Source organism: Colobus angolensis, unplaced genomic scaffold (assembly GCF_000951035.1).
Source record: "Colobus angolensis palliatus isolate OR3802 unplaced genomic scaffold, Cang.pa_1.0 Scaffold506, whole genome shotgun sequence".
Classification (NCBI taxonomy): Eukaryota; Metazoa; Chordata; class Mammalia; order Primates; family Cercopithecidae; genus Colobus; species Colobus angolensis.
The window spans coordinates 463,342-487,200 of NW_012118555.1; the positions used below are offsets into that span (position 1 = coordinate 463,342).

General features: G+C 45.5%; 1 protein-coding gene and 1 pseudogene across 1 annotated transcript in view; both read left to right on the forward strand.

Moving 5' to 3' along the window:
• EVA1C (eva-1 homolog C (C. elegans)) overlaps positions 1-23,859 on the forward strand; it is a 103,902-nt gene that overhangs the window by 76,356 nt on the left and 3,687 nt on the right. The window contains exons 5-7 of the mRNA XM_011960132.1: positions 9,197-9,340; positions 15,803-15,883; positions 18,166-18,255. Coding sequence (XP_011815522.1) covers positions 9,197-9,340; positions 15,803-15,883; positions 18,166-18,255 — 315 coding nt within the window. The remainder of the gene's footprint in view (positions 1-9,196; positions 9,341-15,802; positions 15,884-18,165; positions 18,256-23,859) is intronic.
• LOC105524757 lies at positions 10,734-11,557 on the forward strand (annotated as a pseudogene).

Here is a 23,859-nt window from a genome sequence, read left to right on the forward strand (position 1 = left end):
GGGGATCTTAAGCAGGCAGGGAGGGATGAGATTAAAAGGAGCACAGTGGGCTGGGTGTGGTGGCTCATGCCTGTAATCCCAGCACTTTGGGAGGCCAAGGTGGGTGGATCATGAAGTCAGGAGTTCGAGACCAGCCCAGCCAACATGGTGAAACCCCATAGCTACTAAAAATACAAAAAATTAGGTGGGCATGGTGGCGGACGCCTGTAATCCCAGCTACTCAGGAGGCTGAGGCAGGAGAATTGCTCAAACCCAGGAAGCAGAGGTTGCAATCAGCCAAAATCGCACCATTGCACTCCAGCCTGGGGGACAGAGACTCCATCTCAAAAAAAAAAAGAGGGTAGAACCCCCAGCAAGGGCATGGGAGCTCCGTGCCCCATCCCCAAACCTTGCTGTGTGCCTCTCTAACATTCGGCTGCTTCTGAGTTGTGTCCTTTTATAATAACTAATTATCTTGTAAGTAAACTGTTTTCCTGAGTTCTGTGAGCCAGTCTTGCAAATTCTGGAACCCAAGAAGAACATTGCAGAAACCACTGATTTATAGCTGGTCAGTCAGAGGCCCAGGCTTGCAATTGGCATCTGATGATGGGCTGGGGAGTAGTCTTGTGGGACTGGGCCCTTAGCCTGTGGTATATGTACTAACTCCAGGTAGTTAGCATCAGAATTTAGATAACTTGTAGGACACACAGTTGGTATTTTCAGGAGCTGGAGAATTATTTCCTTTAGGTCTCTACCCAGAAGAGAGATTGCTGGGTCATACAGTAGCTCTATTTTTAATTTCCTTAGGGACTTCCATGCTCCTTTCCATAATGCCTGCACCAATCTACATTCCCACCAATAGTGTCGCTGGGTTTCCTTTTCTCCACACCCTCTTCAAACACTTGTTATTTCTTGTCTTTGTATTAGAATCCACCCTAACAGGTGTGAGATGATATCTTGTTGTGGCTTTGATTTGTATTTCCCTGACAATTAGTGATGTTGGGCACATTTCCATATACCTGTTGGCCATTTTTTTTTTTTTTTTTTAATCTTGAGACAGAGTCTCGCTCTGTTGCCCAGGCTGGAGTGCAGTGGTGCAGTCGCAGCTCACTGCAACCTCCGCCTCCCGAGTTCAAGCAATTCTCCTGCCTCAGCCTCCCTAGTAGCTGGGATTACAGGCGCACGCCATCACACCTGGCTAATATTTGTGTTTTTATTAGAGACGGGGTTTCACCATGTTGGCCAGGCTGGTCTTGAATTCCTGACCTCAGGTAATCCGCCTGCCTCGGCCTCCCAAAGTGCCAGGATTATAGGCGTAAGCCACCACGCCAGGCCTGTTGGCCATTTTTATGTCTTTCTTGGAGAAATGTCTATTCAGGTCTTTGTCCACTTTTTGAGTTATTTGCTTTTTGCAGTTGAGTTGTGTAAGTTCCTTATGTATTTGACTATTAACCCCTTATCAGATATAAGTTTTGAGAATATTTTCTCACAATATGTAGGCTGCCTTTTCATTGTGTTGATTGTTTCCTTTATTGTGCAGAAGCTTTTTAGCTTGATGTGGTCCCATGTGTTTATTTTTGCTTTTGGTGTCCTAGCTAATAAATCATTGCCAAGACCAAGGTCAAGGAGTTTTCCCCGTGGGGTTTCTTCTAGGAGTTTTATGGTTTCCGGTCTTATAGTTGGTCTTTAATCCATTTCGTGTTGATTTTTGTGTATGGTGGAAGATAGGGATCAATTTCATTCTTTTTCATGTGGATATTTCATTTTTCCAAAACCCCAACACCATTTATTGAAAAGACTATCTTTTCCCCTTAGTGTCTTCTTGGCCCCCTTGTTGAAAAGTTAGTTGATGGTATATCCTTGTGTTTATTTCTAGGCTTTCTCTTCTGTTCCATTAGTCTATGTGTCTGTCTTTATGCCAGTATCATACTGTTTTGATTACAACAGCTTTGTAGTAGATTTTGTGAGTAAGTAGTGTGATGATTCCAGTTTTGTTATTTTTGCTCAAGATTGCTTTGGCTATTCATGGTCTTTTGCAGTTCCATATGAATTTCACGATTGTTTTTCTATTTCTGTGGAAAATGTCATTGGAATTTTATAGGGATTGCATTGAGCCTGTAGGTCACTTCGGGCAATATGAACACTATCACAATATAAGTTCTTCCAGTCCATAAGCATGGGGTATCTTTTCATTTATTTGTGTCTTGCTCAATTTATTTCATCAATGTGTGTATAGATTTCTGTGTGCAGATCTTTCACCTCTTTGGTTAAACCTATGCCTTGTAATTTTTTATGCTATTGTAAACGGGATCGTTTTCATGCTTTCTTTTTCAAATAGTTTGTTGTTAGCATATAGAAACTACTGATTTTTGTATGTTGATTTTGTATCCTGCAACTATGCTGAACTTGTTGTTCTAATAGTTTTTGGTGGAATCTTTAAGATTTTCCATGTATAAAAGCATGTTATCTACAAACAGTGACAGTTTAACTTCATTCTTTCTGATTTAGATGTCTTTTATTTATTTTTCTTGCCTAAATCCTCTCTGGGTAGGACTTCCAATACTATGTTGAAGAGAAGTGGTGAGAATGGGCACCCTTGATCTTAGAGAAAAAGCTTTCAGCTTTTCACTGTACAGTATGATATTAGCTGGACAATTATCATATATGGCCTCTATTATGTTGAGCTACATTCCTTCTATACCTAATTTGTTGAGAGAAAATTGATGAATTTTATCTTTACAATTAGGCCTTAGCATTTTACAAATTATGGCAAAAAAAAACACATACCATCTGAACCATTTATTTTATTTATTATTATTACTATTTTTTGAGACACCATTTCTCTCTCGTCGCCCAGACTGGAGTGCAGTGGCTCGATCTCCGCTCACTACAACCTCTGCCTCCTGGGTTCAAGCGACTCTTCTACCTCAGCCTCCTGAGTCGCTGGGATTACAGGCATGTGCCACCACACCTGGCTAATTCTTGTTTTTTTTTTAGTAGAGATGGGGTTTCACCACATTAGCCAGGCTGGTCTTGAACTCCTAACCTCAGGCAATTTACCTGACTTGGCCTTCCAAAGTGCTGGGATTACAGACATGAGCCACCACGCCCGGCCTACCATCTTGACCATTTCTTTTTTTTTTTTTTTTTTTTTGAGACAGAGTCTCGCTCTGTCGCCCAGGCTGGAGCACAGTGGCCGGATCTCAGCTCACTGCAAGCTCCGCCTCCCAGGTTTACGCCATTCTCCTGCCTCAGCCTCCCGAGTAGCTGGGACTACAGGCGCCCGCCACCTCGCCCGGCTAGGTTTTTTTGTATTTTTAGTAGAGACGGGGTTTCACCGTGTTAGCCAGGATGGTCTCGATCTCCTGACCTCGTGATCCGCCCGTCTCGGCCTCCCAAAGTGCTGGGATTACAGGCTTGAGCCACCGCGCCCGGCCCATCTTGACCATTTCTAAGTGTACAGTTTGGTCGTGTTAGGTATATTCATATAGTTGTGCAACCAATCTCCAGAATTTTTTCATCTTGAAAACTGCAACTCAAAACCCATAAAAAAACTCCCCATTGCTCCCTCCCTTAGCTCCTGGCACCCACCATTCCATTTTCTGTCTCTATGGATTTCACTACTCTAGGTCCCTCGTATAAGTGGAATCACACAGTATTTGTCTTTTTGTGACTGGCTTATTTCACTTAACATAATGTCTTCAAGGTTCATCCACGCTGGAGCATGTGTCAGTTCTGAGGAGTTGGACTTGGTCAGATGGGTGGTGGGGGATCTTAAGCAGGCAGGGAGTGATGAGATTAGAAAGACCATCAAAAAGTGGGCAAAGGATATGAACAGACACTTCTCAAAAGAAGACATTCATACAGCCAACAGACACATGAAAAAATGCTCATCATCACTCGCCATCAGAGAAATGCAAATCAAAACCACAATGAGATACCATCTCACACCAATTAGAATGGCAATCATTAAAAAATCAGGAGACAACAGGTGCTGGAGAGGATGTGGAGAAATAGGAACACTTTTTCACTGTTGGTGGGACTGTAAACTAGTTCAACCATTGTGGAAAACTGTGTGGTAATTCCTCAAGGATCTAGAACTAGAAATACCATTTGACCCAGCCATCTCATTACTGGGTATATACCCAAAGGATTATAAATCATGCTGCTATAAAGACACATGTACACGTATGTTTATCGCAGCACTATTCACAATAGCAAAGACTTGGAATCAACCCAAATGTCCATCAGTGACAGACTGGATTAAGAAAATGTGGCATATATACACCATGGAATACTATGCAGCCATAAAAAAGGATGAGTTCGTGTCCTTTGTAGGGACATGGATGCAGCTGGAAACCATCATTCTCAGCAAACTATGGCAAGAACAGAAAACCAAATACTGCATGTTCTCACTCATAGGTGGGAATTGAACAATGAGATCACTTGGGCACAGGAAGGAGAACATCACACACCGGGGCCTATTGTGGGGAGCGGGGAGGGGAGAGGGATAGCATTAGGAGATATACCTAATGTATATGACGAGTTAATGGGTGCAGCACACCAACATGGCGCATGTATACATATGTAACAAACCTGCATGTTATGCACATGTACCCTAGAACTTAAAGTATAATAATAATAAAAAGAAAGAAAGAAAGAAAAGAAAGACCACAGTGGAGGACAAAGGGGAGAGAACCATTTGAAGGGGAGAAAATGGAAGGAAGGAGTCCAGTGAGTCGTTTTTAAGGCTGAATGATACTCCATCCTATGTATATACCATATTTTATTTAACCATTCATCCATCAAAGGACACTTGAGTCTCTTCCACCTCTTGGCTATTGTGAATATGCCACTATGAACATGGATGTGAAGCCATGGTGTTTTTTTCTCTTGCTTCTGGTTCCATTTTAGTCTCCTTGTATCTCACAGCTGTGGGCTCTCATGCACTCATGTACCCACCGCTAATGAATCCTCCTCCTTTCCTCCTGGATAATCCACTTCAAGACTTTCTTCCCCTGAGCAGCTAGCTCCAGTGCCTGGTGGTGAAGGCACCAGGAGAAGGCTCCAAGAGCCAAGGAGGAGCTTCAGAGGGGATGGAGGTTATAACCTTCCCTTTGTTCATTCGTCCTGTAATTTTTGAGCATTCACTGAGCATCAGGACCAGTGTAAGTGCTGGGGGCCAGAGCTCCCTGTCTAGTCTGGAGAGAAACAAATGAGCAAGTAAGTAGAGCCATGCGGTGAGAGCAATACACAGAACAGGAGAGGCAGAGAGAAGGAAACAAGTGACTGCCGCCCGGGGGAGACGGCACAACTGAGAAGACAGGGGAGAAGGAAGTATTTCCTAGCAGGCAGAGTAGCATGTGCAAAGATGAAGAGATGTCAAGAGTCACAGCCTGGCTTTCTGAGGCCTCTGTGAGACCTGCAGGCTGTGACACAGGCTGGGGTGGGAGAATAGAGACTGTGAAGGGGCTAGGAAGGTAGAAAAGGCAAGTCATGTGGGGCCTTGTGCACAGTTCTGAGGAGTCGGACTTGGTCAGATGGGTGATGGGGGATCTTAAGCAGGCAGGGAGGGATGAGATTAAAAGGAGCACAGTGGGCTGGGTGTGGTGGCTCATGCCTGTAATCCCAGCACTTTGGGAGGCTGAGGCAGGTGGATCACCGGCGGTCAGGAGTTCGAGACCAGCCTGGCCAACATGCCAAAACCCTGTCTCTACTAAAACTACAAATATTAGCCGGGCATGGTGGCAGGCACCTGTAACTACTTGGTCAGCTAGGGTAGGAGAATTGGTCGAACCTGGGAGGCAGAGGTTGCAGCGAGCCAAGATTGCACCACTGCACTGCAGACTGAGTGACAGAGTGAGACTCTGTCTCAAAAGAAAAGGGGGCACAGTGGAGGGCAAAGAGAGAACCATATGAAGGGAAGAAAATGGAGGGAGGGAGTCCAGTTACCAGAACTGCAGCAAAACTGACAGGGCTGGAAATGAGGCTGTGGCAGGAGAGTAGGAGGACACAATGGGTGCAGACTGGATGTGTGGAGCCAGAGGTGGCTGGAAAGAGTAAAGGCGATCATTGCACATGGCAGAGTGACCGGAGTGGCCAGCGCTGAAGGCAGCAATCCTGGCCTCAGCTCTCTGTGGTTTGGTAGTGGCAGGGATGGACTTGGGACTGAATAGACTGTGTAGAAAGGAGAAGAGAGCCCAGACCCAGTGCATTTTGCAGGGCCCTGTACAAAATGAAAATGCAAAGCCCCTTGTTCAAAAACGTATCGAAAATTCCGCCAGGCACAGGAATGAGCTTACTCTGGGTGGGCAGGCCTGCAGAGGAATCAGAGACCACCAGGGTGACGAGCACCAGGGAGCTGAGGTCAGTGAGAAATCCCCCAACAGGGGCATTTAGGCACCAGAAGTTCCAGAGACAGGGAAGGATTAGGATCAGCCCTCATCTCTTGGATGGGGTGGTGACAGATCACTATGATCTCCTCAAAGGGATCAGTTTCAGGGTGTGCGTGGGACAGGGGCACATTGAGGAGGGAGGGGACAGGGCGGGAGGGGAGATGCAGGGAAGGCATAGAGATCCTTTCTAGAAGCCTGACTGAAGAAGAAGCGTAAGGCTGGAGAGAGGTCCTGGGAAATGGGAGGAGCAGTTTTTGTTATTAGAGGGTAGAGGAGTTTGTCATCTATAAGATGTGAACAGACATGCACAGGACTTTGTGTGGCTGGGGTCCCTGCCCCTGTGCCTTCATACTCTCCCTGACCCGCCCTTCTTCACAGCACCGGCCCTTGGCCTCTCTGGGCATGAACCCCCCACAGGCATCTCCAGATTTGAGCCTTTTCTTCAAAATCTCGGCCCACTTCAAATGCAGGACAGTTTTTCTTTTTCTTCTTTTTTTTTTTAAACGAATTTATGATCTTGTCCTTCAAACTGCCTACTCTTAACAACTTCCCTCATCTCTCAATAGCACCACTGTTTCCCCAGCCCTGCAGCCTGAGATCTGAAACCATCCTTGAGTCCCTCACCCACCCTTTCATGGAGACCGGGGTAGTGGGGCTCAGAGATCAACCTGCAGGCCCCGCTTTTCTCTAGCTGTGTGAGGTTACTGAACCCCCCTGTGTCTGCTTTCTCAGCCACAAAATCGATGTGTTTGTGTGTGTGTGTGTGTGTGTGTGTGCATAAGTGTGTGTGTGTGTGTGTTACAAACAGCCTATCTCATAGGGTAGTTCCCACACCTGGCCCACTGTAGGAGCCTGATAAATAAATATCTGTAGTTATTGGGCTCCTACAGTGAGTGGGCCAGGTGTGGGAATTACATGATGAACAAAACAAAAATAGTCTCTCACTATACAAGTGCTGAGAACAGTGGCTCACATCATGCTACCCGTTATATTATAAGTGAATGGAACTTTGCAAAGTCTCTAAAATTTTCTCCTCTTCCATTCCTTGCTTTTTAAGGCTGTAACTCCCCCCAATGTACATTCTTAAAATTGCTTCCAAACTGCTCTCCTTGCCCTTGGTTCCCGTTTCTCTCCCAGGGAATCCTCTACACTGTCCCCTAAAGACAATAGTGTCAGGCCATTTCTTTGAGCTCCCTGTTGCTTGCAGAGTAAAGTCCAAATTCTTTAGCTAAGCCTTTGAAAGCGTCTCCGTCTTGTTCCAGTTTACGTTTCCCACTCATTTGCCGTGGTCGCTCTCCCGCCCTTCCAGCCTGTGGCCAGCCCCTACAGGGGCTCCTAGCCCACTGCCTTAGTGTTCATGCTTTCTCTCTTGCCTGCCTCTACCCAATTCCTGCTCTTTCTTTCATGATCCAGCCCCTCTGCTCCCACCCACAGCGATCTCTCCGCCTCTGACCTAGCACCTCTTGTCTGCACCATGTCTTGCTGACATTGATTTACTGTTTCCACTACCAGACACCAGTTCCCACATGTGCGTTTTGAGTCTCTAGCTCTATTGCCAATCCTGTGAAAGCAACGTAGGCTTTTATTTATTTATTTTTTAGAGACGGAGGCTTGCTCTGTCGCCCAGGCTAGAGTGCATTGGCACGATCTCAGCTCACTGCAACTTCTGCCTCCCAGGTTGAAGCAATTCTCGTGCCTCAGCCTCCCATGTAGCTGGAACTACAGGCACACGCCACCATGCCTGGCTAATTTTCGTATTTTTAGTAGCGATGGGGTTTCGCCATGTTGGCCAGGCTGGTCTCGAATTCCTGACCTCAGGCGATCTTCCCGCCTCCGCCTCCCAAAGTGCTGGGATTACAGGCGTGAGCCACCATGCCTGGTCCTCTTTTTACTGATTTTTCTGATGATACTTAGCACAGTGCCTTATTTGCCATAGATGTTCAATTGATATTTACTGATTTTAATGATGTTGTGCCAGGGTGTCGAAAAACAAATCTTCATGTCAATTAGTTTATTTCATTCATTCATTCATCAGATATTTACTTGGCTCTACAGTGGGCGAGGTGTGGGAATTAGATGATGAACAAAACAGAAATAGTTTCTCCTGGAGCTTATATTCATGTAGAGGAGATTGATTCTCAAAATAAACAAACAAACAAAATATTTCAAAGCGTGGTAAAGGTCATAAAAGAACCAAGAATCTTCATTCAATGCTCTTCATATTTTAACCAGTGCAAAATAAAAATGCAAAGCCCCTTGTTCAAAAATATATCAGAATTTCAACCAGGTACGGTGGCTTACGCCTGTAATCCCAACACTTTGGTAGGCCAAGGCAGGCGGAATGCTTGAGGTCAGGAGTTCAAGACCAGCCTGGCCAACATGGTAAAACTCCGTCTCTACTAAAAATACAAAAATTAGCTGGGCGTAGTGGTGTGTGCCTGGAGTCCCAGCTACTTGGGAGGCTGAAGCAGGAGAATTGCTTGAACCCGTGAGGCAGAGGTTGCAGTGACTGAGATCAAGCCACTGCACTCCAGCCTGGGGGACAGAATGAGAGTCAGTCTCAAAAAAAAAAAAGAAAGAAAGAAAAAGAATTTCAAGATGGTCCCAGCAGAGCATTAAACCCAGCTCTGGGACTTCTAGGACAGGATCATGATGCTGGCTCTGCCCATCTTGGGTGCTTTAATGAGACAGAAAATAAACAGAGAAACTCTCCATTTTATTTGAATCCAGCTCCGCATATCTATTTACACAGAATGCTGTAGGCCATGTGGTGGCCCTGTCTGGGATGTAACGTGAAGTTCTGGGTGTTTCCTGCCTTTCAGATTGCTTGTCTTACTCAGCTTCGCAAGTCCTGTCCCGAAGGTGCTATGGGAAGCAGAGATGCAAAATCATCGTCAACAATCACCATTTTGGAAGCCCCTGTTTGCCAGGTGTGAAAAAATACCTCACTGTGACCTACGCATGTGGTAAGAACACCCCCCTCCCCGAACAGCTGCCTGAAGACCCTGCCTCTTTTGGGGGAGGGTAGTGATCATGTGAACGGCAGAAGTGTGCCCAGAACAAGCCAAACACTGCTCCTCCTGAAACTGTTTGCTCATCCCAGATATCCAAGAGCCCTTTTTTCTTTCTTATTCTTGTTTATGATATTCATGTCAGATAAGCAATAGAATTTTCTTTGGTCAAAATTTGTGTAAAAGCACCTTTAGCAATCAGATTGGCAGCCAATGGGAGGGTGGAGAAAGAACAACCAAATAGGGGTAAACTGATGTCACTGAGGACAGTGATTTTCATCTGGGTAAATTTATTGGGATGTCATGTGAGTTCACAGTCATATTGTGTGTCTCCTATTTAACCTTCCAGTTCTGCTTTTAGGCCCTAAATGACTAACTCGCTGTACTGCCAACAGCTATTTTATCTACATGCCCACAGTGTTGAGTCAAGAGATCAAATGCTTACCCTAAAACAATAAAAATTGTTACACGACAGCATTACTTTGTTTTCCTAATGTCTTTAAATGATAAAATGAAATGCCTTCTTTGTTTAGATTCTAATTTCATAAAGCCAGTTAAAAGCAAATCAGCAGTTTATTATTTTCTGAGGATACTGGGATTTCCAGTTTGTAATCCTAATATGTTGACTGTTTTTTTTTTTTCTTTTTTTTTCTCTGAAATGAGCATAAAAGCAAATGGAAAGCAAAGAGCATTATAACTGAAGAATCCGATATCTATTCTCTTGGAAATCTCTTTTTCCCCTGCCAAACATTCCTAGCCATTTTATGTTTGGAACAGCTTTTTTGAGATATAATCCACAGACCATACAATTAACCTGTTAAAGCATACAAATCAGTGGTTTTTAGTATATGCACAGAATTGTGCTACCATCACCACAATCAATTTAAGAACATTCTCCTCCCTCCAAAAGACACCCTGTATCCCTTAGCAGTCAGGCCCCCAAATCCACCCATTACACCTGCCCCAGCCCCAGGCAACCCCCCATCTACTTTCTGTCTTTATGGATTTGCCTCTTCTAGACATTTCCTAGAAATGGAATCATACAATGTATGGTGCTTTTTGTCTGGCTTCTTTATTTAGCATCTGTTTTCAAGGTTCGTACATGTTGTAGCATGTCTCCGTACTTTATTCCTTTTTGTGGCATAATAATATTCCATTGCATCTTCAGACTTTTATATCCTGAACTAAAAATGTTGTTCTCTGCAATATCAATGCTACAATAGATATGATGAAGTGACTACATAAATGTATTACCAAAATAATGGCACCTACTCTTACATCACAGGAGGGATGGCTTTACCTGCTCTGTCTTTATTCCTACTGTCATGTCTAAGCAGCTCTAAGTAGCATGGGGCCCATTTTGGCTGAGGTTCCCCCAGAGGCCAAAAAGGTCACTCTGAGTACATCCTTGGATAGTTCATCTGGTAGAGTGGAGGATGGTAAACTGGACATTGGTCACTCTAAGTACATCCTTGGATAGCTCGTCTGGTAGAGTGGAGGATGGTAGACTGGACATGGGTCACTCTGAGGTTCCTGTAACTTCAGACCTCTTCATCTGAGTGTTGAATAAGAAGCAGAACTTTAGCCTCCAAATAAGGTGTAGTTTTGGCTGGGGACCGGGAAAGCTGAGACACTGCTGAGCTGGGGCCGCTGTAGCCCTGGGAACGGAGTATATTCTAGTGAAAGGAGACCAGGTGATTGGCATAGTGACAGCTAAATCTGGAGATGTATTCAGAGTTGATGTTGGAGGGAATGAGCCAGTTTCTTTGTCTTACTTGGCATTTGAAGGTGCAACTAAAAGAAACAGACCAAATGTGCAGGTTGGAGATCTCATCTATGGCCAATTTGTGGTTGCTAATAAAGACATGGAACCAGAGATGGTCTGTATTGACAGCTATGGATGAGGCAATGGAATGAATGTGTTGGACAGGAGGGTCTGCTTTTTAAGGTGGCTGGGCTTCATTAGAAAGCTGTTAGCTCCAGATTGTGAAGTCAAACAGGAAGTGGGAAAACTCTATCCACTGAAGATAGTATTTGGAATGGATGGAAGAACATGGGTTAGGGGAAAAAATCATCCAGCAGACTTTAATTTTGGCAAATATTTTAGAAGCTTGTGAATACATGACATGTGATCAAAGAAAACAAATCTTCTCCAGATTGGCAGAAAGTTGATGTAGGTGGACTTTTTTAATGGGTCCGTTGAGCCATGAAACCATGGGTTTCCTGGGGAAAACTTTTTTCAGGTGAACCTCTCCCCATTTAGATACTCAGAAGACGAGGTATGAAGGTACATATTATCTTATTAGAGTCTAATTAAAATATTTTTATAACTAAGTTACTGGTTTTCACCCATACTCTTGTGGGAGAGAAAATCATTACAGAATCATGATATATTTTTTTATTCTGTACAATAACATTTGCTAAAACATTTTTTTTAAAGGTGCAGTTTCTAGTGTGCTTTCAAGGATCAGGCAAGAACAGTTCCTACAGTTGAGGCACTTCTTAGTTAATTGTATTAGTCCGTTTTCACGCTGCTGATAAAGACATACCTGAGATTAGGCAATTTACAAAAAAGGGGTTTAATTGGACTTACAGTTCCACATGGCTAGGAGGCTTCACAATCATGGCAGAAGGCAAGGAGGAACAAGTACCATCTTACAGGGATGGTGGCAGGCAAAGAGAGAGCTCGTGCAGAGAAACTCCCCCGTATAAAACGATCAGATCTCGTGAGACTTATTCACTATCATGAGAACAGCACAGGAAAGACCCCCACCCCAAGATTCAATCATCTCCCACAGGGTCCTCCCACCAGGTCCTTCCCACAACACATGGGAATTATGAGATTCGGGTGGGGACATGGAGCCAAACCACATCACTAATGCTGAGATGAAGATGAGCTTTCAGGGCCTGGGGGGTCACATGTCTCAGTTCAAGCTTTTCTTCCTTCTGTCACTCATTCAGCACATTGTTCTTTGTGTCAGGAGCTGTGCTGGGTGCCAGGGATTTTGTAATAAAGAGACACGGCTGGGCACGGTGGCTCACGCCTGTAATCCCAGCACTTTGGGAGGCCGAGGCAGGCGCATCATCTGAGGTCAGGAGTTCGAGACCAGTCTGGAAAACATGGAGAAACCCCATATCTACTAAAAAATACAAAAAAAAAACCTAGCTGGGCGACGTGGCGGGCGCCTGTAGTCCCAGCTACTCGGGAGGCTGAGGCAGGAGCATGGCGTGAACCCGGGAGGTGGGGCTTGCAGCGAGCTGAGATCTGGCCACTGCACTCCAGCCTGGGCAACACAGCAAGACTCCATCTCAAAACAACAACAAAAATACAAAATTATCTGGGCATGGTGGCGCATGCCTGTAATCCCAGCTACTTGGGACGCTGTGGCAAGGAGAATCACTTGAACCCGGGAGGTGGAGTTGGCAGTGAGCTGGGATCTCGCCACTGTACTCCAACTTGGGTGACAAGCGTGAAACTCTCTCTCAAAAAAAAAGAGACACGGTCCTGTTTTCATGGGGTGAACAGTTGAGGGAGAAAGGCAAGCATTAACCGAATAGCCAGACACATCATCATGATTATTGTGACAAATGCTATTTTAGAAAAGGGCAGAAGACTGTAACAGCGGAGGGGGCCTAATTTAGCTTGGGGTGGTGGTTTAAGTCTTCCAAAGAGAACCATCCTGTAGGGTGAACACTAGGGGATGCACGCTAGCTGCACACTAGGGGCCGAGATACTGAGGTTGCTGAGTGGGAGAGGAAAGGCATTGAGGAGGAGGAAGATGGCCCTGGTTTCAACTGCTGAGAACAGGGTCCTGCACACCGTAGGAGCTCCATGAAGAGTGTTTTCATGTTCCTAGTGTTTTCACCAACGTATCTGAAGTGGAGCGGGATGGTGATCAATCACACCCCAGTCCCCGACCTCATTCTGAACCAGTTTGAAACAAGGAGATGCAAAAATCTGACACGTGTGTTGACAACGGTGATTTTAAAGGTCCTAAAAGATTCTCCGGATATCGGAGCCATTTTCACCTAGTAGAGGAGCACGCTCCCTGCAGTGGCCTGTGTCATACACAGCCAATTTAATCTTTCTGCTGCCTGGTTATTCTGCAAAGTGCATCCTGGAATGCCCTTCCTCTCTGAGCTCCTCTACAAAATTCTGATGCTTTCTCAAACTGTAAAGCCTCTGGCATTTGCCAAGAGCCAAGGCCCTCCTGAAGCCATAGTTTGAGAACAAACCAAGAAGCAGACACAAGAAAGAAGTGCCACTCCTGGCAGGGAGAGATGACACTTCCTAGGCTACTGCTGCATCCTTCTCAGGGCCCAGAAATGAATGAGAGGTAATTAAAGCAGAAAGCATTTTGCAGCTCAGCTCTCCTGAGCTGCCATGGTCCCAGGATCAGTGGTGTGCCCCAAGGACAGCCAAGGGACATTCCTCGAGGCCATGGAAATCATGAGCCACCTCCAGCAACTTCACCGGGCCTCCCTGGGAAGTGTCCCTTGCTGCTGACGGGCACGAAGGCGCCAGGGCCTCCTGTATGTGGAAAACTCACAATCTAGGAATGTCCTGTGGTTGTTGATCCTGGGACATCCCCAGAAGAATTTAGTTAAGCCCTCCGAGAAAGGAAACGAGGTTTTCTTGCTGCTGACGATGTCTCACTTGTTCTTTTTAAAAAAGCAGTACAGTTGAATTCGCAGTTTGTTTTGGCTTTCTCTCCATTTCCTGTTGCTACGTCTCCAAGATCTCAGCTGGGTTGAGGAACAAACAAAAATAAGCAATTTTCTGCAGCAGGAATATTTGGTTTCCACTCCCTTCTCCCAGCCTGCAGCAGTGTGCTTGGCCTGCAGAATTCTTGCTCTGCCCTCTGTTTCAGCTGGGTGCTGTCATCTGCCGACTGCTTTGCATGGGGATTCTGACATCCCAGGGCTTATTCTTAGGTCAGTTCAGCACAGTTTTAAACCACCTTCAAAGGAGTCGGTCACGCTGCCATCCTCTCTGCATCTTTCTGTAGTCCTTTCTGATAATATTTAGCAAATCACTTTAGCACAGAGTCTTCGAATTCTTTCCAGACTTATGATGGAAACACAGAGGCAAAAAGCTTGGGGTAGAAAGCAGGAGAGCAGGTGCTGGGAGAGTTTGATGGTGGATTTTGAGTTGGTCACAGTCATTTTGCTTTATTAAGTCCAGGGAAGCTCATCTTCAGAGTTAACCACCCTATTTTTTTTTTTTTTTTTGACAGAGTCTCGCTCTGTCACCCAGACTGGAGTGCAGTGGCACAATCTCAGCTCACTGCAACCTCTGCCTCCTGGGTTCAAGTGAGCATGTCCGGCTAATTTTTGTATTTTTTAGTAGAGACGGGGTTTCACCATGTTGGCCAGGCTGGTCTTGAACTCCTGACTCAAGTGATCAACCTGCCCCAGCCTCCCAAAGTGCTAGGATTACAGGCATGAGCCACTGTGCCTGGCCCAGAGTTAACCACTCTATCGAGGTGTTGTTTATTTTCCTTAAAATTCTATTACACGTGAACACAATTCAATGATTTTTAGTAAATTTAGAGTTGTGCAACCATCACTACCCTCCAGTTTTAAAACATTTTCACAATCCCCCCAAGCTCCCTTGTGCCCATTTGCCATCATTGCCTCATTCCCATCCCCCACCCCCCGGTCCCAGGTAGCCACACATCTACATTCTGTCTCTAGATTTGCCTTTTCTGAATATTTCATACAAATAGAATTATGCAATGGATGGTTGTGCGTGTGTGTGCATGGCTGGCTTCTTTAACTGAATATAATGTTTCAAAGGTTCATCTATGTTGTAGCATATATCATATCAGTACTTCACTTTTTTTTTGGAGATGAAGTCTCACTCTGTCACCCAGGCTGGAATGCAGTGGTGTGATCTTCGCTCACTGCAACCTCTGCCTCCCGGGTTCGAGCAATTCTCCCTGCCTCAGCCTCCCAAGTAGCTGAGATTACAGGCATGTGCCACCACGCCCAGCTAATTTTGTATTTTTAGTACAGACAGGGTTTCATCATGTTGGCCAGGCTGGTCTTGAACTCCTGACTTCAAGTAATCTGTCCACCTCAACCTCCCCAAGTGCTTGCCACCATGCCGGGTCTTCATTCCTTTTTATTATGGAGGTGTATTCTGCCGGATGCATATATCATATCTTGTTTTTATTCTCCATTTTTTTAATATTGCAAAATGGACCTGAAACCACCTTTCTGGGGCATTTGATGATCACGTGGATACCGTTGGGTTGTGTGTATGTCTGTGTATCTAGCAGGAAGAGTGAGTGATTCTTGCTCTGATTTGGAAAGTGATTTTAAAATCTTATCTACATTGTATTTAAAAACATATTAAGAGTCCACATTTTAAAAATATAGCACGTCTTTAAAATATTTCTTTTTGGCTTTTAGTTCCCAAGAACATACTCACAGCGATTGATCCAGCCATTGCTAATCTAAAACCTTCTTTGAAGAAGAAAGATGGTGAATATGGTAATTTTTATGGCTTACTACCAGCATTTCTCTTTAAGTAAAGGTAAACAGCCCCTGGGTGACCACAGCTGGGCACACCTTGGTTAGAATGGAAGGGCTGTCAGGAGGTGTGTTTCAGGTACTGGTCCTGGCGATGATAGTGCCTTGGCCAATAGTCACAAATGGTGAACACCACTTTATTTTGTTTTGACTTTTTAAAAATCAGAAGTAGGATAAACCTCCCCTTCATTCTCCTCTCACTTGCTAAAAGGAAAATCACTTTGAAAAGACATCTGCTCAGAAATAAATTTGGGCTTCCTGGGTTACACAATGAGCTTTATGCAAGGCTGAGTCCATTGGAACCTGCGTAGGCGCCAGGGCCATCTGGGACCTGAGGACCTCTGTACCTCTGTACACGCCACCTTCCTCCTTAGTTTCCTCCCTCCCTCCCTTCCTTCCTTCCTTCCTTCCTCTCGTTCTCTTTCCCTCTCTCCCTTTTCCCTTCCCCTTCCCCTTCCCTTCCCTTCCCCTTCTGCCTCAGCCTCCCAAGTAGCTGGGATTACAGGTGTCCACCACCATATCTGGCTAATTTTTGTGTTTTTAGTAGAGACGGGGTTTTACCATGTTAGTCAGGCTGGTCTCAAACTCCTGACCTCAGGTGTTCCCCTCGCCTTGGCCTCCCAAAGTGCTGGGATTGCAGGTGTGAGCCACTGCATCTGGCCCCTCCTTAGCTTTCACTTGGCTTTTGTAAACGGGGTGGAGGGGTGGGGAGTTGAGGAGGTTGAGCATTTGGATTTTCTTATCAAATCTAGAATGGAATCCAAACCCATGGGATCCCTAATAGAAACTGCAGAGATCCAGTAGAGCATCTAAGATGTTAGGCTTTGGTGAGAGTTTTGTCTTGTGTTACCTTTATTATATGTATTAGATCTTTCCACCCTAAGTATAAAAGTAAAGTATGCTTGATATGAAAAACACACCAAAGCACCCCAGTCCAAAAGCTCAGAGAGAACCACTGGTAACGTTCTTCCGTGTCCTTCTAGCTGGTCACCTTGACTTTCTGGCAGGCTCTGTGTTTCTCAGCTCCACTTCTCTTTCTTTTTTAAAAAGATTAACTCATTAATTAACTATTATTATTATTTTTGTAAAGACAGGGCTTTGCCATGTTGCCCTGGCTGGTCTTGAACTCTTAGGCTCAAGCGATCCACCCACCTCATCCTCCCAAGGCGCTGGGATGACAGGCGTAAGCTACCGCACCCAGCCTCCACTTATTTTTCTGGCAGGGTTCCCACCCGATCCATAAACCGCCTGGTCCTCCTGCAGTGGAGGCGTGAAAGCCAGCGCTGTGCCATCTCTTCTCCAAGCCATCTGTCCTGTCTGACATGGCTAGGAGTCCCCCAAGCCACCAGGCTACCCCATCACAGGCTTGCTAAGCTCCATCCAGCAGTGCAACCAGGATCTAAAAGTGGATTTGCCTCACATTTTGCTGTTGTTTCCAAAAAAGAGTAGCCCAATACAACCTCCCTCTGTAATGGAGGCTTGTTTTATCTCTGGCCACACAGCGGACAGCAACTCCATGCTTAAAGTGAGATATTATTGGCCAGGCGTGGTGGCTCATGCCTGTTATCCCAGCACTTTGGGAGGCTGAGGTGGGCAGATCACCTGAGGTCAGGAGTTTGAGAACAACCTGGCCAACATGCTAAAGCCCCATCTCTAATAAAAATACAAAAATGTGCTGGGTGTGGTGGCATGTGCCTGTAATCCCAGCTACTCAGGAGGCTGAGGCCGGAGAATCACTTGAACCCAGGAGGTAGAGGTTGCAGTGAGATGAGATCGTGCCATTGCACTCCAGCCTGGGCAAAAAGAGTGAAACTCCTTCTCAAAAATAAATAAATAAATAAATAAATAAATAAATAAATAAATAAATAAATAAATAAATAAATAAAATAAAGCGAGATGTTATTAAGGCTCTGAGGGGCATGATGAATGTCAGTGTCTTTAGGATGGGAAAGTCCATTTGTTCCCTTCTACAGTGGAGTGGAAAACCAGCACCTGAAGTTGCAACCAACACTTAAAACAATTTCTAATCCTTTTTGTACTTTAATATTTTCAGGGACTGCTTACTATTTAATACATGCTCTTCCTGGGTTAATCTTCCATAATTTAGCCAGAGGCCTATTTATTTGATTTCCACGACTTTTAATTATTCTGGCAGTCCCTGGGGTAGGAGCAGCAGGGGTCTCTTAGAATAGATGAACTATGAACAGCTGTGATTAATTGGTTTTGCATTTTTCACGAAACAGGTATAAACTTCGACCCAAGCGAATCGAAGATTCTGAGGAAAGATGGAATTCTTGTTAGCAACTCTCTGGCAGCCTTTGCTTACATTAGAGGTAAGTCAATGAATCAAAGCTTCCTAGAATGCTGATGGATTTACTAAAGTCTTGTTAATAAATGTGCTGTTCAATTATAACACTCAGATAACTAAAGGATGATGACTTCAAGTGTGACATGCCAACCACCACTTCTAAGATTCAGAAACAGAGAGGCCTGAGTTCAGGCCAACCAGGCAGCCAGCAAGAGAACCACAGAAACAGACAAAGTCATACTGTTTAGGAGTTGAGCTCCACAGAAGTTTTTTGCCTTTGAAAAGTAGAAACCCAAGGAATGCATTTCCCAGCTCTAAAATTTGGGAAGGAACTAGGATTATTGAATTCCAACCCTGGCTGGAAGAAAAATGAGCCAGAAGGTCACTTAGTAAACAAGACAGATCATGCCCCATGAAGACAGAGCCACTTTCTGGGTCATGAGTGTTATTCCTAATGGTTGCCAAGGATTCCCTTGTTAATCTTCTCCATGAGGATCAGTCAGACTCAGCCCTCATGAATTAACAGAGCCAAAAGGCTTATACCAAGGCTGACCACACTGTGGGGATGTCTTCATTGAGGGGAAGGTGTGTACAATTTTTCCTTACCACCCTCTCTGCTTATCTTAAGATAGAACGCATTTTGGAATGTCATCTGCAAGTTTCAGCAATGCCTGCCTACGTTCAGAGAGACAAAAACCAGAGACCTTCAGTAAAATACATGTTAATGTAACACATAACAGTATTACTATTTGAGGCCTGCAAAGATGCAAAGATAGGGCTATTTGGGGTAAGCCTGTCTCAGAGGAAAATAGAGGCTTAGGGAATGTATTTGTCTGTTCTCATGCTGCTAATAAAGACATACCTGAGGCTGGGTAATTTATAAAGGAAAAAGGTGTAATGGACTCACAGTTCCACATGGCTAGGGAGGCCCCACAATTTTGGTGGAAGGCGAATGAGGAGCAAAGTCACGTCTTACATGGCGGCAGGCAAGAGAGCTTGTGCAGGGGAACTTCCCTTTATAAAACCATCAGATCTTGTGAGACTTTTTCACTATCACGAGAAAAGCAGGGGAAAGAGCCTCCCCCAGGATTCAATTACCTCCCACCACGTCCCTCCCATGACATGCGGATTATGGGAGCTACAATTCAAGATGAGATTTGGGTGGGGACACAGCCAAACCGTATCAGGGAATGATCTCAATACATGAGATGCAGAGTTCAGTCTTGGGGTCCGCTGCTGTTCTATTGTCCTCCTGCATCAGGATTCCTCCTATGTGTGTTGAGTGGTTGTTGGTTTCTTCTGCGGGTCCTCTCTTTTCTAGCCACCTTCTCATTTTCATGTCTTGCTGTTCCTGATCATTGTCAATGTTAAGAACTGTAAGGATTTTTATTGTCAGAAATATCCCCATATTTACAAAGTCTCCGGGGAGCTTCTTGGAGAAAAGCCATCATGAAAATCCTCCAGTCAGAGAATAATGATTGAAGGGGAACAAGACTGACATTGTGCTCAGCGAGCTGTGGCTGTGCTGTGTGCTTTATCCCAACTACCTTGTCGGTTCCTCTCAACAACTGCCTTAGCCAGCCCAGCTGCCATAACAAAGTACCCGAGACCGAGACCGGATGGCCTAAATAACAGACATTGATTTTCTCACCATTCTGGAGGCCAGTTCATGATCAAAATATTCACCGATCACTTTCTGGTGAGGGCTGTCTTCCTGGCTTGTGGACAGCAGCCTTCTTGCTATGTCCTCACATGGCAGAGAGGAGGAGAGATGGAGACAGAGACATCTCTTCTTTTTATAAAACCACCAATCCTATCAGATTAGGACTCCACCCTTATGACCTCGTTTAACCTTAATTAACTCCTAATGAGTGCATTGGGGGGAACACAATTCAGTCCATAGCCACAACACTGAAAGATGGGACTCTGGTCCCCTGTTCTGCACTTGAAGCCGGTGGTCAGAGGAGTTGAGCCATTTGCCTGAGGACACTATGGACAGCAGCAGGGCCAGGATTCCGGCTCAGCTAATACAAGACTTGCACTCCAGCTACTCTGAATTTTGAGGGATGCAGCCACCTTCCCACTCTGATCCTGAGTTGTCCAAATTAGCTTGCCTCCATCCCTTTCTATCCTTTTATATGTGACTGTCATTCCCAGAAACCACAGGATAGAGTTATTTTTTAGTGACTGTCTCTCCTGCTAGAGGCTCAGCTCCACAGGGGCAGGTGCCTTGTCATCTTATTTCGTGTCATGTCCCTGCATCTAGGATGTGGTGCTGGTACAGAACAGGTGCACAGTCAGTACAGTTGAATGACGACTGCTGATCTGGGCTTATGAGCCTTTTCCTGTGCCTTATCGTCATCCAATATATGCTATTTATAAGATGTCAAATTTTTAAAAATGTAAGGACTTGATGAGCTGTTATTTGGTTTTACTGAGGGATGTTTTGGGACATGGATCTCAGCAACCCATGACCACACCTCCATATAATGTCCAAGAGAAAGAGTCTCTAAATGCACTGCGTTGGATGTTAGCTAAATGAAATCACCACAAGAAGCTCGTAACTCAAATCACGGAGGCTCACAAGGTCCTAGTGGAACGGGCACCTCTGGACTTGCCTGTGGGTTTTCTTGGTGTGTCTGTGTCACTGTCTGGGTGGCCACTCTAGAGGTGGGAAACATGCAGCGCATGCTCGGGGGTCTGCAGGACAGTGTGCCACAGAAGTGCATGTGGACATCAGGCTGGGCCATTTTGACCTGAACAGGCAGTGGCCACCAGCCAGTGTCACACAGCGCAGAGCTCCATCCTCACTGCTGCTGGAGAGAGGTGCCCAGACAACTCTCAGTCACATCCCTGGCCCCACTGGGGGGATGTGACCCACGGGCTGAGCTGAGGTCTCTAGGCACCCCCAAAGCAGGAGCAGCGGGGAGCCAAGAGTGTAAGCAGGGCCGTTTCCAGCCCAAACCACCCAAATAGGTGGCAAATGGAGTGAATCCAAAAGTACATTTCCCAGGTCAGGCTGCAAGTGGCTTTGACACAGTAGTGTAGTCCGGTGTTCATGGGGACAAGGAGATGAGAAACCAAAATCAAGAGGTTTGTCCCCTGATATTGAAGCACAGAGGTTGATGGAAGGGACAGGAGGATGTCTAAGAGTTCCTTGTGAACAGTGTCTCCTGGGGCCATTTGAATGATCTGTAAGATGGTTTTCTCAATACTGAAAAAGCTTTGTAGGAATGTTTGAATTTACTGTCATTTCAATAATGCAGACTTACTCCCTGAATTCATTCTAGAATCAAGATCATGAGTCTGAGGAAGCTCATAGAAAAAGATGGGAAATTAGAGAAATGGAAAAGGAGGAATGATGTGTATGCGTGCATGTGTGCATGTGCATGTGTGTGTGTAGGTGCCTGTGTGTGTGCATGTGTGTATGCATGTGTCTGTGTGGGTGTGTGTGCATCTGTGTATGTGTCTGTATGTGTGTGTGCATGTGTGTGTGCACGTCTGTGTGCATGTGTGCATATGTGTATCTGTGCATGTGCACGTGTGTTTGCATGTGTGTGGTGTGCATGTGTGTATATGTGTGTTGTATGTGTATGTATGTCTGCGTGTGTATGCGTGTGTGCCTTTGTGTGTGTGCATGCATGTGTGTTTGCTGTATCTGTATGTGTGTATCTGTATGTGTGCCTGCATGTATGTGGGTGTGTGTGTGCATGCAGGTGTGTGCATGCATGTGTGTGTGTAAGTATGTTGGAAGTTCTTAGCAAAGTAGTTTACTAACTGGCTCAGCGTGAGCCATTGTCCCCTGGCAGATTGTGCCCAAGGGGACTTATTTATTTAGACAGTCTTGCATGAGAATATGACCTCTCCCATTCCACCCAATTACTGTTTCATTGACATCTGGCTTTGGGTGTTTATGTCCTATGTGCCTGCAGGCATGCCTTTTGTGGCCTAATATTTCCATTGTAGTCCCTATCCCCTTGGGATAGTGACAGATGTGTTGTCAGCCTCTGGCAGGCCCTGCTGTGGGCTTTGGGGGCACAGGAGTGCAGAAACTGGGCAGAAGGGACAGTCTTGCAGCCTGGGATGTCCTGTGTTGGGAGGCATCATTGTTTCATAAGGAGGAACTCTAGGGCCTCAGACAAGCTCATACTGAAAGAGAAACACAACAACACTCTGCAGAGTCAGAGCTACGTGATCCCCCACCAGGAAGGACCACTGGAAATCAGCACCACCTAGTCACGGAGATGTGGATTCGGATGTGTTCCCACGGTCTCCAACATCTGATTTCATGACAGAAGGTTTCTGTCATATCCCTAAGTGCTGTCAGACTAGCACCTGGTACACTTTGTGCTTTCTTCTGGACAGCCCTAAGGCCCTGACTGCTGCCTTGATCCTCTCAATGGCAATAGGGCCCCGACAGGGGGAACCCTAGCCATGGCCTCTGGGTGTCTTATCTGGACATGAACAAGCTGGAGCGTGTGTTGGCCCCAAGTCAGGATCTAAGGGTGGAAAGGAGCCTTAAAGGCCATAGGTCCTCCTTCGGAGGCTCCCAAGGGCGTACAGCAGCTGATCAAATTAAAGTCATTCAGTCCAGCCAGGGATGAACCAAGGCTAAATTTAGAACAATGCCAGCAATAACACAGTGTGAAGATTCTGTTCAATCACAAGGAGAACTTTGTTTTTCCAGAATACAGAATAGAGAAAGGAGTCACAAAAGTATAAAGTAGTCCAAGTGATTCTAGCGAACAGTTGACATGCCCTTAGTGTAAAGCCTGGGGCCATAGAGAGAGCCCTGGGCTGGCCTGAACCTGGGGTCCCAGCCAAGTTTGCACAAGTGACTTGGCTACAACAAGAGGGGTTGCAGGAAAGATGGTTTATATATGGTCTGTAGTTGTTTCTGCACTACAACAGCAGAGTTGTTATATTTGCAACAGAGACCATATGGCCCATAAAACCTGCAATAGTTCCTATCTGGCCATTCACTAGAAAAGGGGGGCAAGAGAGGAGGATGGGGACCAAGTGCCTGCAGGAAAGATGGAGCAGAACAGTGTTTCATCCCTGTTTTTCAGATAATGTCACAAGGTCGAAAGACATCTTAATGAAAGTGAAAGTATAAGGCACCTACCAGGAGATAGTCACACCAGATGCCATGGCTCACACCTGTAATCCCAGCACTTGGGGAGGCCAAGGCAGGAGGATCACTTTCAGCCAGGAGTTTAAGACCAGCCTGGGCAACAAAGTCAGACCTCACCTTTACAAAAAAATATAATAAAAAGTTAGCTTGGCATGGTAGTACATCTGTACTTATAGATGGCCTCTTCCCTCGCCTAAGCTTCTAAGGAGGCTGAGGTGAGAGGATTGTTTGAGCCCAGGAATTCAAGGCTGCAGCAGGCTATGATTGTGCCACTGCACTCCAGCCTGGGTGACAAAGGGAGACTCTCTCTCTCTCTCTCTCTCTCTCTCTCTCTCTCTCTATATATATATATATATATATATATATATATATATATATTCACAACGTATTTGCTGTCAAAGGATCATCAAGAGTCTATAGAAAATATACACATCCTTGGGCTGGGCACGGTGGCTCACGCCACAGTGGCTCACGCCTATAATCCCAGCACTTTGG